This window comes from Podarcis pityusensis (genome assembly GCF_964106645.2).
Source record: "Podarcis pityusensis genome assembly, chromosome: 2".
NCBI classification, from domain to species: Eukaryota; Metazoa; Chordata; class Lepidosauria; order Squamata; family Lacertidae; genus Podarcis; species Podarcis pityusensis.
Genome location: NC_138029.1, coordinates 73,703,621 through 73,719,629, shown reverse-complemented (window position 1 = coordinate 73,719,629; position 16,009 = coordinate 73,703,621). Strand labels below are relative to the sequence as shown.

Below are 16,009 nucleotides of genomic sequence, written 5' to 3'. Positions count from 1 at the left end.
AGGCAACTTTTTGGAAAAACTGAGACCACAGAGCAATGTGAAAGCTTGGGAGGTTCCTGGTGTGCCTCAAGATGCCTTGTTAGGTGCAATCAACTCTGGAACATAAGATCATGATTCAAATCACCCCAATTCACCGTATTGTTGGGGTACACACAGAGAGTCCCTATTAATCACCAAATTAAAATGGCCCATAGTGTTCAGCACAATCTCTTTCATTATGCAGCTAAGAAGATTGAGGCTACATATTGTGTTATTTAACATTCTGTAATATTAGGATCATGTAAATTAAATGAATTGTGCAACATAAGCTATTTACATTTGGCTGTTTGCACACTGTAAAATATGGCTAGCCCTACACACCCCTCAGGAAGTGTTTTTAAAGAAACACAGTTTATGCCAATGATGGTTCTATTTCCTATCTGGTTATCCTTCTCTTTTTAAGAGGCTAGATGTGTTTATGTTAGCCTTGTAGGGAGCCAGAGTTTTCCTGGGGAAGCTTGAGTCTCACAACAGTTATCCCCCATCAAATACTCACCTGGTTCTTAGCATGGATCCTATGATATTTTCTGAACATATCTGATTTGTGTGAGAATGTGTGACTGAGAGAGGGAGGCAGAAATTCCAGAGGCCATTAAGCTGGGTAATTTACATGCTTCTTGAGCCTGTGCCTAGGGAAATATATTTCACAGGTAATTTCAAATCTCTTGGCGTGTGGAAGAAGTCATTATTCTAAATAGAAAGGGTTGATGATGTCATACGAACCATCATGAAAGGACCATATTAAGAATCTGTTTTGTCTTCTCGAAAACAAAGAGAAACCTCAGAATATTATCTGAACAAGGTGTTTGGGCTCTCTAAAAAGAAAGGTTTGTTTGGTTTTATCAGTTTAAAGAAAGTGTTAGCGCTAAAAATAGAAACAAATTATCCTTGTTTTGTCTGTGTATGTGTGTTTAATCTACTAGGATAGAGGAAGCAAAGAACTATGTTTTAAGAATCTGTCTTCAAAGAAAATCAGTTTGCTCCTAATAGATACCTTGAACCTAGAGTCTTTAATAAATTTGCAGAACATATGGGGGTTCTGAGTTTTTTTTCTCAGATTATCACACAAATTAGCTGATGCCTTTCCCTCACAGTTTTCCAAATTATGTAGCTTTAACTCTGCATTACCTGGCTCACAGTGTGATTGTATCATCAACTAAGACCCACTAGGAAAGGTTATCCCCACTCCCTCAACCAGCAGAGGTCAAAATACACCACCCACCTTCCAGTCCCAAATTCAAAGCTTCCCATAGCACAAATGACACAAGTTACATGAGTGTGGCTAATGGTTATTGTTCATCACATTGCAGCATTGCCACCTCTCTCCTCGGCTGGGCAGTGCCACCCAAGGCTCCTGCTGAGGCAGCATTCTCATGACCACCCCCCGCCCTAGAGTGCATGACCCCAACACAAACCTTTGTGGGTGCCCAGCCCTCTCATGGGGAATGTTGTGGGGGCTGGAGCAGCCATGGCCCCCTGCCTGCGCATGGGCCCCTCTGCAGAATTTCTTGCCTTTTCTCAACTCTCTGTCTGGATTCCACTGCCTGAATCATGGTTCTGGTTTTGGATCATCTCACTTTGCTCCTGATCCTGCAGTCTTTCACATTTAACATCCAGTTACTTTCATAATCATATATACATCCGATAGGTACAACATAGTCACTTTTCCCTTTCTCCTCTCCCGTTTCTGGTCCTTGATTGCAGCCAATTACTCACTCTAGCTGAAGGAAGGAGGAGTCTGAATCACTGGCTTGGAGGGGGAGGAGTCTGAGTCACTGTTGGCTGCAAGGGAGGAGAGCAGAGGGAGCAGAGCACACTCTCTCCTTCCTCCAAAACCCCATTCTCATTTTACTTAAATGGCAGCATTGATCATTCAGCTTCTGGCACAATCAATTCCAGAACAGATACTGCCAATATAAGCTAATGTTTTCAGACTGAAATGGTTTTTATAAAAGTGGGTTCGTGTTAACTTCCCAGTTTTAAGAAGTCATGATATTATTCAGAATCTGGTAAAGCTTTTATTTTATTTTTAGGAAAATGTGATGATCTGAAAGGGAGTGAAGTTCCGTAATTTAAGTCAAATCACGTATGCTTACGGTTCTAAATTCTGTGGCATTAAGAGCTTTCCCCCCATGGGAGTGATTTATGAGTCAAGAAAACAGCAGTTCTGTACACGTAGCACATTGACTAGACTTCTTTTCTTTATAATGTTCTTATGTGACTGTACAAACCAGGCCTTCTTTCTGTCTGCAGCCATTTCCCCATTGACTTCCCTGTGCTTGTACCATTAATAAATGTACTGGGGAAGTGAGGAGGGAAACATGTACAACTAGAAAAGAGCTATAAGAGAGAGAAAGGGACAAGCAAAGCAGTGGTGTGATGAAGAACAACAAAAAGCTCTTGGATCTTTTGGAAAACATTAATGTGGTATGAGGACTACCAGCTTCTCCAGAGGATGGAAGGGGCCCAATGTGACGTTGCATGCACAACTGTGCAAGGAGCCAGGGGGCAGAGCTGAACATCCTCTGAAAATTGAAGGGGCCTGTGCCCCTCCAAAAATACATTGCGGGGGGGGGGGGGACTGCCTCAGCCCCTAGGAGTTATGCCTATGAGGACTACTATGATTAAAAACTAGTAGATGTCAATTTTGAAAGACACTAGCAGTCATGTGGAGACTAGGTAGAAGGGGCAGTTATTCAGTGAAGCAAATTGATGCATTCTGCATAATAGAAGAGAGACTGCAGATCTTCCTTTACTTCCCTTTCCTGACATCTCACTACTTCTTGAGCTGCAGAGTAAGTTGGCAGTGGGGAGGGGGCTAGTACTGCTGAATGACATATCCTCAGTACCTCAAGAGGAATCCATGGGTCTTCTGTTCAGCGTCTCATTCCTTTCCATGGGAACCTAGTGCCCTGTTTGTGGCCATCACTACCTCTTGTGCAAATGAATTCCATATACTTTCCCAGATATCTGTCCCAAAACAGCTGGTAACATCCAAATAAGTATGCATGTATCGCTTACTGAATCAGGAACTGCTTGTGTACATCAGATGTGCATCCACACATGCATGTTGGGGTATTGATATTGTATATCCACATTGCATTGCTTGAATCCACCTTCTGGCACAATAAGTCACTTATAAATAGCTTTTCAAAAAAGTGTGACTAGAGCAGATTGAAACAGTCAGGTTTTTGAAAACAAATAGCTATGGCCATTATCCAAATTCTACTATCTTCACCACTCACAAAGAGGGGGAGGATGCAGCAGACAGGAAGCTAGGAGTAGAAATGTGGCTGGAGTTGGAGCAAAACTCTGGGAAAAGGAAGGATTTTCCTGCACCTGCCAATCCCCTTTTCTGCTTGATTGAGTTCATGCCCGTGGAGCAATTGGTGTGTGTGTGTGTGCGCGTGCGCGCACACACATATGCATATACATATGCATATATGCATGGGGGGAGGCGGGACTGTATGCGGGTGAGTGATAGTGGGGTGGACCAGTGACCAATAAGAGGAAGACATTTCCTGTTCCTTTCCAGTTTTCTCTGCCCAGCTGGTAGGGCTGCTTGGAGACTCCACAGCTTCCTAAGTCCAAGGGATGGTTAGATTGTGGTCAGCATTTGTCACTGTGGCCATTTACTACCTTCATCTTAAGCAACGCTGAGATTGTGTGTGTGTGTGTGTGTGTGTGAGAGAGAGAGAGAGAGAGAGAATTTTGAAATAATTATATCTAACAGTACAGATTTGCAAATCGTACTCTACTTTTTTGGTCATGCTGGCTGGGGCTGATGGGTGTTAACCAACATCTGAAGGGGCACCACTTTTCAATATATTATTCTCCCCCCCTTTATTTGCACAACAGAAGTGCATGTCTTGCTTACACGTAGTGTTGAGTTAACAACTTATATCTAACTTATGCAGAAGGTCTACTTTTTGTCTTCTGAAGTGTCTGTTGGCATTGATTGGATCCAAGGAAGACATGTCATGATTGCAAGGTAGTGATCAGCAGGGTTTTGTTTTTGTTTTTTTATTATGAAGAAGAGCAAGGTCCCCTTTCCTTCCAAGAAGTGGGGATTCTCAAAGATAGAAATATATATGAAAGGGTGCACATTCTCAGATCATTTGGACCTACAAAAACCAAAACCATACAAGCATTGTTGGAGATACAACAGGAAGCAACTTGGTTCATCTATAAGTTTTCCTTAAGCATATTTTGTAACCTCACATCATTTATGCAACTGCCTGTTGGTCTCATTTTTAGAGACTGTTTTAATGTAAACAATTTTGCTAGAAGACCAACAAGAGATGCAGCTGGAATGATCCTTTAGCCTGTTCTTGCCAGCTTCAAATCAATTTACCCATGTTGGCCTGATGTCAAGAATGAATAGTGAGCAGGTGCATCCTGGCAATCCACACAACCTTTGGCTTAAGCTGTTTTTAGAGGTACTGTTTCTCATAGAGTTTGAATCAGTCTTATAGGTGGCTTTTACTACAAAATATGTTTCCCCTCACATCTATGACAACTGTGCAATATTCATGGTTTTGCGCCTGAGAAACTTTATAGTTTCATGTTTAGAGCATTGGCTTCTCTTTTATGCATTCTCATTCTATCTTATTCCCATTTTGATGGCTTTCCTTCATGTTATTCTGTACATATACCGTATTGGCCCGAATATAAGTCACACCCAAATATAAGCCGCACCTTTAAAATTCAAAGGGGGAAAAGAAAAAAAAGACAATGCCCCAATATAAGCCACTCCCTTAAAATTCCACAGGCACTATTTTGAATAAACACTCCCAAACTTTTTATTGATAACAACCAGTTAGACAAATTAAGGATCCATACAACTTTGTAACATGCAGAGAATAGCATTTATGGAGAAACCAGAGATTGGAACTAAGGGAAGTCAGGGGTGGGGTGGGGAGGGTGGGTTGTTTTATGGGAGGGAGGGGGGAAATGGGAAAAAATTAAGAATGATATGTGTTTAAGATAATATGTTTTGTTTAAATTCCTAATAAAAATGTAATAATAATAAAAATAAAATTCCACAGGCACTCACACCCATTCCGTTTTACCATAGGTCTGTTTCAGCAGCGATATCGTAAAAGCCAGTTTTTGTAAGGTTGCGAATTTAAGCCACACTTTAAGTTTTCACGATCAGAATTTGGAAAAAAAGTGAGACCTATATTCAGGTCAATACGGTGCACACCTACCACAAACTCAACCTGATAAATGTATCTGATGCAATACACCTCAGTTCTTTATGCCACTGTAACAGTGCAATCCTAAGCAAAAGTTATTCCCACTGGGTTCAATGGGAATTTCCCCTCAAATTAGCTTAAATCAGATAGTTTCCAAGGTGCCACAGCACTCTTTATTTTAGTGTTCGGTCTTCCCAAAAATGGGAGTGACCATTCTAACGCTGAGATTGCTGAGCACCATGCATAGCAAGCACTTATATTTCCATAGTGAATGGATTCTGGAAAAGAGCCATCTGTATCCACAAGATCCTCATCCTGTTATCTATGTACAACATCAGCATTCCTCTGTGACAAAAGGAGAAGAATCATGTCTCTCCATTGTTGGCTATTGTGGGAAGCAAGAAAATGGTTTAGATGGAACAGTGTGCTATTCTTGTTTGGCATGTTCCATTTGGATATAGGCACCAAATTATGTGGGCCCGCTTTGGCTAAAATCCACCCATATGGAGGACAGGCTGTTCTCTAAGCTGCCTGATCCTTGGAAGCCCTTTAAAAATTAGCATTCTGGGCTTCTGTGTATTTAGTTTTGTCCAGTTATTTGCCAGGTAAGATGGGCTAAGCTTGGTTTCTGTTGTGCTCACAGTCCTACTTGGGGACAGGCCATTTTTGTTTGTTTGTTCGCATTTACTTTGAAGGTGAGAAACTTGCCCAAGTTGAGGGCAAAGTAAACTGAAAATTTTAACAACACCCTTTTACCACGCTGGAGGATAGTGAGGTGATAAACACTAATTTCTCTAAATTTATATTAAATGCTATCTTACATAATGCAGAGATTCCATAGTCCTGACATAAATGGCAATGATCTAATAGCAAAATATTCAGCAAGTTGTTTTTCTCTCCCCCCCCCCCTTCTCTCTCTCCACAGTCACTTTCTGGAAAGTAGCAATCCTACAGTCTTCTCCTTGGAACAAAGTACCCTGTATGTAAAATGACAGGGTTCTGCATGCTTGGCTATCGAGAGAACTGAGTGAACATTGCTAAGTGCTTTATAATAACTATGATTATACCACCCTCTCTTAATGATGCTGTTCTTAGGAGCCAGAAACTTTTTTCAGGGAAGCAGTAGTGGGGAGAGCAGTTGGTAGATTAACAAAGGACACATCAAGCAGGTTGGCACTCAGTATCCCAGGAATATATGATATGTAAGCGGGGAGGGGGGAGAAGCAAACTAGCACAACACAGCCAGTGGATTAATGTAACTGGAAGCTTATACAACCCAGTCACTTAAAATGGCCAGAAGACTGCTGAAATCATATACCGAACCCGTGCAAGAAGCCACTGCTTTGAAATTTGTACTTAAATGTCTTTTTTAGTTCTCTCTTGCTGATAGCCTTTTTGCACACAGAATATCTTTCAACCTTTGGAGGAGATTTGCATTTTGAAGTCTAAGTATCTACTTGAGATACTTCATGCCAAGTTAGCTGAAGTATGTCTACCTCCATGTGTCCTTGCACATGGCCAATTTTGTGCCTAAAAAGCGGAAGTTGGCAAGAGATATCTTTCCCCCTCTGTATAAAAAGTGTTTGAAAGGCTGCCACCATAGAGTGAAGCTAGCCTGAAAGCCACTTGGGTCCTGGCAAGATGAAGGCTCTGTGGGTGAGTCGTTCCCGTGTTGAGTAAACTGCTCAGCTACCAACCCTAGGTGGAATTGTACTCTCCCTGAAGGAGCAGGCTCACAGTTTGGGTGTGCTTCCGGATCCAGCTTTGTCACTGGAGGCTCAGGTAGTCTCACTGGCTGGAAGTGCTACTGAGTTCTTTCTTAAGTGTTTGTGTGTGAAGCTTGTTTCTTATGTAAGCAGACTTTAAAGAGACTTGAAAACTGACAATGACCAATGAGTTGCTATAATCTTGTGACCAGCTGTAGTGATCATGGGTATATTGGGGGTTCTAAGTAAGGAGAGATAGGTATGCTACCAGTTCTCCTATTTCACCACAGATGGGTTATATTCCAATATGGCAGTGTTTGTGCATCATTGCATAGTCACCAAGTTTTGAATTCTGTAGTAGAATTCCCTAGTTCTGCAATCAGCATCAGTTATGCTAATTTTTCAAAAGCTGCATAATGTCATATCAGTGAAATATCCTTCTTACACTTTTGCCCATGTTATTCCAGATCCTTGAAATATTTTTCCTAACTTTACAAAAACTGGATCTGCAGTAATAAAGGCAAAGGAGGAAGAGAAGTTTTTAGAGCACCAATGCCTGGGATTGGCAGGGCTCTGAGAGGTATGTGACAGAGGCAGGGGAGCTGGAGGCTGACACAGGAAAGAGGGCCAGGTACCTATGTGGGTTTGGTGCTACCCAAAAGGCAGGAGCCAAGGTGGAGGGAGCAGGAAAGATCCGAGCAGTCAGAGATGAAGGTGGGGGGCACAGGATGCGCCTGAAGTGGAGGAAGAGGCTGTTTAGGTGAGGGGCAGGTCAAGTCAAATCCCCACTGTACCCTATTTAGCTGTCTCCTAGAACCAGCAGGGGCTTGAAGAGGGAAGCACAGGGTAGGTACAGGAGAAGTCTCAGGTTGCATGCACCTACTCCATCAGACAGGGGAACAAAAGCCCTGGAGGTGGGCATGGTCCTGCTGCTGCATCAACTCTGCCAAGCACAAACCAGAAAAAGTTAAAGCCAGCTATGTAGACGCTGGAAGTGTGTTTGTATCTGGTGTACTTTAGGAGCTGCTGTAAGGGTGTGCTTTTTTCAATAAAGACTTAACTTTCAGTCATTTGCCTTCCTTGTGTGTTCAGAACAGCAAGGGACTGCTGGACAGGGGCTATCAGTATTGCAGAAGTCCCATTCTGTACACCAGAAACGCTTTGTGTACCCAAGATCTATTTTGTATCTTTATCAAACTGACACCTAAACATTTGTATAGCTTTCACTGCACTTTAAAATGTAAGAATTAATTATTTAGTTAAACATTAAACTTGATTCTGTTTGTTTGTTTGTTTGTTTGTTTGTTTTAATGAAAACCATCTCATGCTTTGGTAAGTTCTGTGCTGTGATATTCCATTTCCATCTTGCAACTATCCTTTCCCTCTTTTGCTCCTCAAGAAGAAACACAGACTCTCTTCTTCTTCTTCTTCTTCTTCTTCTTCTTCTTCTTCTTCTTCTTTTTGGTATCACCTCCAGTTTACGTTCTGCATTCTCAGTTTTTCTCTCTGTTGACTGCATCATGCAAGCAGCCAGGTTGTCTTTTATAACAATTGCATCACCATGTAACTTTTTGTTGCCACAGTTACAGACATCATTATAGATGTGCAAAAGAGCTGACCAGCAGAATGATTAAGAAAGTAGTATCATCTGCCAGGCATTGCCATGACTTCTGAGCTTTTGCCAGCTCTTTCAGTGCCAGCTCTGTCTCTTGGCTAGCTCTGCAAGAAGCGGCTTCTGTGTTCCTATCTTGTCTGAGACAATAAATTCCCAGGCCCTATCTTAGTAGTAACTGGGCTGTTCTTCCGGATTACTTAGCTTTCTCATGCTGTTCCTTTCTGTGATGACCCTTCTGTTCCTCTTCCACCTCCCGAGAGAATTACAGATTATACACAGAACAAACAAACAGTCTAGTGCCTTAATAATTCAAACATCTTGCTGAGCTTCCATTAGATGTGCTATCCTAGAGCCCCCAGTCTTTCTTATCCTGAGAGTTCAGAGGAGATGGCATCTTTTCAACCACTCTGTCCTCATAAGAATACAAAATAATGCATAGATGGAAGCTTTGAAATAAACTTCTGCCACTGACTCACATTGAGGCATCCAAAGGTTCTGAGTGAGTTGCCACTGAAATGGATAGAGAATTCTGTTCAGATAGTAAGTACTATACAGTTGTGCCCTCCTCACTTATTAGTTCAGATGGGCAGACTCGCCTGGTCCTACTTATTTGTGGTCTGTGCTTACTGAGTTCATTTCCCAGGAAACTTGGGAAAGCTTCATGGTTCATCATGTTGGTACATACACACTGATGGTGCTTCACCCATGCTCACAATCTCATTGCTTTTGTGGATTTATAGAACTGATGCATTGAATTTATAGTGTGGTATACAATGATAGACTTGCCTCACACTACACCTTGTGACTGGTTCCGTGTCTGTCTTATATGGGACAAAATGAAGCAATTTAAAAAGGCCAAACCAACTTCAGCTTTGACCTTGTTGCCTAAACAGCATGATGATGCTGGGAAGGAACATTGAAGTGGATATCCCATTTGCTGAATTATAATGCAATAGTAGTGAACTGTGTGAATATTGAAAAAAGTTTTCCTTCATAGAAATGGGTTAAATAAAAAGCAAGGCTGCAACACTATGCAAACCTGCTGAGGAATAAGCCCCATTGAATACAGTGGGACTTTCCCTATAGGACTGGCCAACACATATCAGCTTAGTGGATTACTGTCTGCATGCATCTTTGCCCCAATCATACACAGCATGAGTCAGGGAGGAGGCACTGGAAACAGAAATGAATTAGAATGCCTTCTGCATCTTATTCTGCAACACTGAGTAAAATGGAATGTCATGGCAAATCTCCCATGGTGCATGTAGGGATGCTTGAAGAATTCAGTCTTTGAAAAAACTGATATGAACTGACCTTATTCTCACCTCACAGACTAATATGCAGATCAGAATGTAGTTACCTGCCAGCTTATACACTTCTGGAATGTTCTGAAGCAGTTTCTGACAGAAAAGCTGAGATAAAATATGTTTAAAAATGAGTATTTTGAGAAAACACATGCCTATAAATCTTTTTTTTTTCATATTTAAACAAGTATTTTCATGAATTAATGTGGAAATGGGACAGAACAAAGTTATCTTTTTTTAAAAAAAATTATTTATAAAATTTTCAAATATAACAATAAAAGAAAAACATTCCATTTGAATTATACATCCAATTCTAATCTTTCCACTTTCAGACTTCCTTCAGTCTATCTGGGAGTTTTCATATTTTCACAGTTATTCACATTTCTTGCATCTGTATTGTTTTGTTTTGTTTTTAACCAAATTAATCTTAGCAATTATTATAAAACAATATTTCTTTCCATTATTATCACAGAGCTTCTTGAAAACCTCCAAACGTTAATTGACCTTCAGATATATTTTTAATATACTCTGTAAATTTATTCCAGTCCTCGGTAAATTTCTGGTCTCGCCGGTTCCGAATTCTCCCCGTTAGCTTGTCTAATTCTGCGTATTCCATCAACTTCATTCTCCATTCTTCTTTCGTCGGGATTTCTTCCTGTTTCCATTTTTGTGCCACCAAAAGTCTTGCCACTGTTACTGCATATAAAAACAACTTCTCATCCTTCTTTTTTATGTCATTTCTTAGTATTCCTAACAGAAAAGTTTCTGGTTTTTTAACAAAGGTATATTTCAACATTTTTTTCAATTCATTATAAATCATTTCCCAGAAACCTTTCATTTTTTTACATTCCCACCACATATGATAGAATGTTCCTTCTTTCTCCTGACATTTCCAACATTTATTACTCACTTTATACATCTTTCCAAGTTTTACTGGTGTAACATACCATCTATATAACATTTTCATAACATTTTCTTTTATTGTAGTACATGCAGTAAATTTCATTCCTTCTTTCCACAATCTTATCCAATCATCAAACTGAATATTATAACCAAAGTCTTTGGCCCACTGAATCATCGCAACTTTCACCTCTTCATCCTTAGTATGCCACTCAAGTAATAATTTATACATTTTTGATAAAATTTTAACATCATTATTCACAATTTCTTTTTGAAATCTAGATTTTTCATCTTGAAAACCTCTTTCCAGCATCTCTTTTTTAAACATCGCATTCACTTGGAAGTAGTGTAACCAATCAAACACATGTTCTTTAACTTCATCATATGGCTTCAATTTCCATTTATTTCCTTCTTTTATAATTAAATTCTTATATGTAATCCAACTCCCCGTCATATTGATCTTCTTCACACTCATTACCTCCAATGGCGACAGCCAGAATGGAGTTTTAAACTCTAAAAAATTTTTGTACCTATTCCATACTTCAATCAGCGGACCTTGGAAAATGTGATTTTCAAAACCTTTATGCACTCTTTTTTTCTCATACCATAAATATGCGTGCCAACCAAATCTATTGTCATATACTTCTAAATCCCAAAGTTCTGAATTTTCCAACTTTATCCATTCTTTCACCCAGCAAAGACATGCAGCCTCGAAATATAACTTTAGGTCTGGCAGGGCAAAGCCTCCTCTATCTTTTGCATCCGTTAAAATCTTAAATTTTATTCTAGGCTTCTTGCCCTGCCAGACATATCTTGATAATGCTCTTTGCCATTCTTTAAATATCGTAACACCTTTAATTATTGGTATTGATTGAAATAAAAACAACATTTTTGGTAGCACATTCATTTTTACCGTTGCAATTCTTCCCCAAAATGACAACTTCATTCTTCCCCACACTTCCAGGTCCTTCCTAATCTTGTTCCAAACTGGTACATAATTATTTTGAAAAAGATCAATACACTTGGGAGTTAATATAATCCCAAGATATTTAACTTTCTTAACCACTTCCATATCTGTTTGTTGCTGAATTCTTTCTATTATCTCTTGGTCCATATTTTTAACCATTATTTTCGTTTTACTCTTATTTAATTTGAATCCGGCAACTTGTCTGAATTGCTCTATCTCTTCTAACACTTCCTTAACACTTTTAATAGGGTCCTCTATTGTTATAACCAAATCATCAGCAAAGGCTTTACCTTATATTCCTTACAACCAACTGTCACAGCTTTTATCAAATCATTACTTCTTAACGCTCTCAACAAGACTTCCAGGACCGATATGAATAACAATGGTGATAAGGGACACCCTTGTCTTGTACCCTTGGTTATAGCAATATCATCTGTCAATACATTATTAACAATTAATTTTGCTCTTTGTTCAGAGTATATTGCCTTTACACCATTCACAAATGAATGACCCATCTCCATAAATTCCAGATTCTTTAACATAAATTCCCAAGAAATATTATCAAATGCCTTTTCCGCATCAACAAATATCAACATCGCTTGCTTATCTTTCTTATTAGTCAGATATGTTAGGATATTTCCGTTCCACCTTAAAAGGGAGCAGGCTTTGTAAGTTACAGAGTCTGCGCATGTCCTGTTCACAGGATGTTTATGTTTGCTATTCCTTTCGATTTCAGTCGGTCAGAGACGCTGACTCAGAACGGTCATGTTTTTCTTTGTTCTGTTCAACGCTAAATAAAGTCTGTAAATATGCTCTTCTGCTCTTCTGCGGTGCAAGCTTTCTGGCTGTGTTTCTGCTGATAAAGGATGTGCACGAGCCTGGAATGTGGCAGTCTATTTCTAAGGCTTCGTGTCGCTAATTGCTGGATCTGCGTGGCTACAGAGATCGATGGACGTCCGGCAGCCGGCTTGGGGCTCAGATGGACGCTATCTCCCTGGCAGTATCCCAACAACAAGGTTTCGGGCCCAGATTCACAGCACCTACAGGAGAGTAAAGCTGCAACAGACTGCGTATGAGAGGTACGGGGGAAAAGCGAAAGAAAGGGAGGCTTTTCTTTTTCTGTTTACCTCGGAAGGAGCCTTTGGAACTCCGGCAGATTAATGGCTCTGGGAGCCAAGCCAGAGAGTTCGTGATTAATGAGCTGCCAAGATAAGGAGTCTTTGAAGGCATAAGAGACTCCCGGCTCAAAGGAAAAGCTGAAATGGAGTTTTTCCAAGCTTCAGAGGCCACTCACTGCCCTAAGTTACATGGGCAGAATTATGAAACCTGGGCTGTGTGGTGTGAGAGCTTGCTGCGTCAGTTTGGAGTGTGGCATACTGTGTGTGAGGCCCCTCCAGTTCCTCTGACAGATAGATGGGAGGCCGAAAATTTGAGGGCGATAGACGTAATCGTCTTGTCCGTCTCTCTGGAGGAAATAAAAACGCTAGCTGGCAATCTGACTGCACGTGGGATGTGGAATGCTTTGATGAAAGCTCACAAGCCAGTCATCCCAGCCCAGAGTTTGACTGCATCGGAGGTCCTAGCTGTTTCCCAGAATGCGAGTGAATGCAGGGATGCTGAGGGCACCGGTTGCAAGCTGCAGGGGGAGCTGACCCTCACGTCATCCCAGGCAGCATTCCAGCCTCCAGGGGGAGCCAAGGAGTCGGCAGCTGAGAGCTCTGTTTCTCGTGGGAACCAAGGTCATCGCCTTTGCAGAGGCCGGAAGGCCAGAGGTAAACAAAGACAGATGCCTGCAGATGGCCAGAAGCAGAGGGAGGGTGAAGAGCCCGCGCCAGGGAAAAACAAAGCGTTGTTTGCTGGCACAGCTTCACCAAAGGCTAAAGGCACGTCTGCTGACCAGAAGCAGGGGGGCAAGCTGCAAAAGCCCACGCCAGTGGAAAACAAGGCTATGTTTGCTGGCACAGCTTCACCAAAGGCTAAAGGCACGTCTGGTGGCCAGGAGCAGCAGGGGGGCAAGCTGCAAAAGCCCACGCCGGTGGAAAACAAGGGTTTGCTTGCTGTAAAGACTGCTCCAACAGCCAAAGGCAGATTTATTGTCGATTCAGGTGCGAGCCGCCACGTCACGAAGGATCGCCACCTGTTTATCTCCTTCAAGCCTCAGGAAGGTGAGATCCACCTGGCTGACGGAAGGACGTTGCAAATCGCAGGAGAAGGGACTGTGAAACTTGCAAGTCTGCACACAACCATCAGCGGTGTACTTTATGTTCCAGGCGCTGCAAGCAATTTACTCAGTGTCCCACAGCTTACTGGGCGTGGTTTTCAGATATCCTTCAAGAGGAGCGTCTGTGTCATCAGTAAAGGCAACGAGGACTATTTGCATGCAAAGTTTATGGATGGTTTGTTCCATATAACTTATGATGACACTGCTGTTGTATCTAATGCTGATTCTTGTTGTGTTGCACAAACTAACAAAGTTCTTCATGCAGGTTGCATTCACGATGCGCATCGAAGGTTTGGTCACCTCTCTTGGAAGGCACTGGCCAAGATGCCAGAGGTGGTTGAAGGTTTGAACATCAAACCCTGTAAATTTCACATGAAATGTGTATCTTGTGCAGAGAACAAGGTGAAGGTTGCTCCAAAAGGCAAGGAGTCTAGCAGGCAGGCCTCCAAGCCCTACCAGCTAGTGCATGCGGACCTGGTTGGTCCACTTACGCCCTCTTTAGGGGGAGCAAGGTACTTCATGGTTCTAATTGATTCTTTTTCCAGGTACATTCATGTGTTTTTGCTCGAACAGAAATCGCAAGCGTTTCCGAAGTTTAAGGCATTCTGTGCTTGGTTGGAGAATGTGCACGGTAAACGTATTGCCTGTCTGTTTACCGATCGAGGCGGGGAGTTCACTTCTCAGCAGTTTGAAGCTTTCCTGACTGAGAAGGGAATCCAGCATGACATGTCAACGCCCAGATCGCCATGGATGAATGGGCTTGCGGAGCGAGCAAATCAGACATTGCTGCAAGGAATGAAAACCTTGTTGCATGATGCCAATCTCCCTGATAAGTTTTGGGGGGAAGCTTTGGGGAATTTGGTTTACACCTTTAACCGCAGATTGTCATCACCCATTGGCTGTACCCCCTATGAGAAGATGTTTGGCAAGAAGCTCAACATCAAACACATGAAAATCTTCAGTTCTGACATGTGGGTACACTCCCCACAAACCAACAAGCTTGGGAAGCGTGGGGCACATGGTTTGTTCATGGGGTACGAAAAAGGTGCATACAGGGTATGGATGACTAACTCTAAGTCCATTAAGTTCACAAGGAGTGTTGAGTACAATCCTAAGTGGGGGGAAAATGTGGGAATTTTCCAGAGTTACCCAGAGGAGGATGAAGGTGATGTCAAGCAAGCAGCTAAAGCTGAGGATGATGAGGATGATGAGGATGATGATGATGATCAGAGTTCGGATTCCAGTTCAGTGGGCGGCACTGCTGCTGGTGTCAGTGACAGTGATGACACAGCAGACTACAAGAGCCCAAAGGCCTCAGTCAGACCATCTGATGCGTCTGACAATGAACTGGAAGAACCACTGTTCACCATTGGTCAATTTTCTCCTAAGAAAGAGGAGATGAGTCCAGAAGACTTGCGTCTAGTACGTAGGTCTGAAAGGGCGACCAAAGGCAGACCTCCAAAGAGATTTGCTGATGAGTTTGCTAAGACAGCAACTGCTGTTCTTAGTAGCTCAGAGAAGGTATGGGAACCTTCAAGCTTCAAAGAGGTTCAGGAGTTAACCTCTAAAGATGCTGAGCCTTGGCTAAATGCCATGAAGGCTGTAGTTGATTCCTTGAACAGGAACCAAACTTGGGAATTGGTACCGGTAGTCCCAGGAATGAGACTGGTTGGCAGCAAATGGGTCTTCAAGGCCAAGACAGACCAGAATGGCAAGGTTGTCAGACACAAAGCCAGATTGGTTGCCAGAGGTTTTTCACAGGTACCAGGACAGGATTACCACGAGACCTACTCACCCACCGTCAAATATGAGAGCATTCGGCTGATGCTCAAGATTGCTGCGGAGGAGAAACTGCATGTTTCCCACCACGACATTAATACAGCTTTTTTGTACGGGATTTTGAACGAAGAGCTGTTTATGCTTCCACCTGATGGGATGGAGATACAGAAGGGAATGGTCTGTAAACTGCGGAAATCCTTATATGGTCTCAAGCAGAGTGCCAGGTGTTGGAACACAAAACTCACTGAGACGTTGCTTTCTCTAGGTTTTCACCAGGGCA

At 42.0% G+C, this 16,009-nt stretch overlaps 1 protein-coding gene across 4 annotated transcripts in view; it reads left to right on the top strand.

Moving 5' to 3' along the window:
• CACNA2D2 (calcium voltage-gated channel auxiliary subunit alpha2delta 2) overlaps nucleotides 1–16,009 on the top strand; it is a 529,531-nt gene that overhangs the window by 17,642 nt on the left and 495,880 nt on the right. For 2 of the 4 annotated variants that reach the window (XM_080996407.1, XM_080996406.1), the window contains exon 2: nucleotides 6,163–6,216. The exons of the other annotated variants lie outside the window; for them this stretch is intronic. In XM_080996407.1, coding sequence (XP_080852533.1) covers nucleotides 6,163–6,216 — 54 coding nt within the window. The remainder of the gene's footprint in view (nucleotides 1–6,162; nucleotides 6,217–16,009) is intronic. 4 annotated transcript variants of the gene reach the window in all.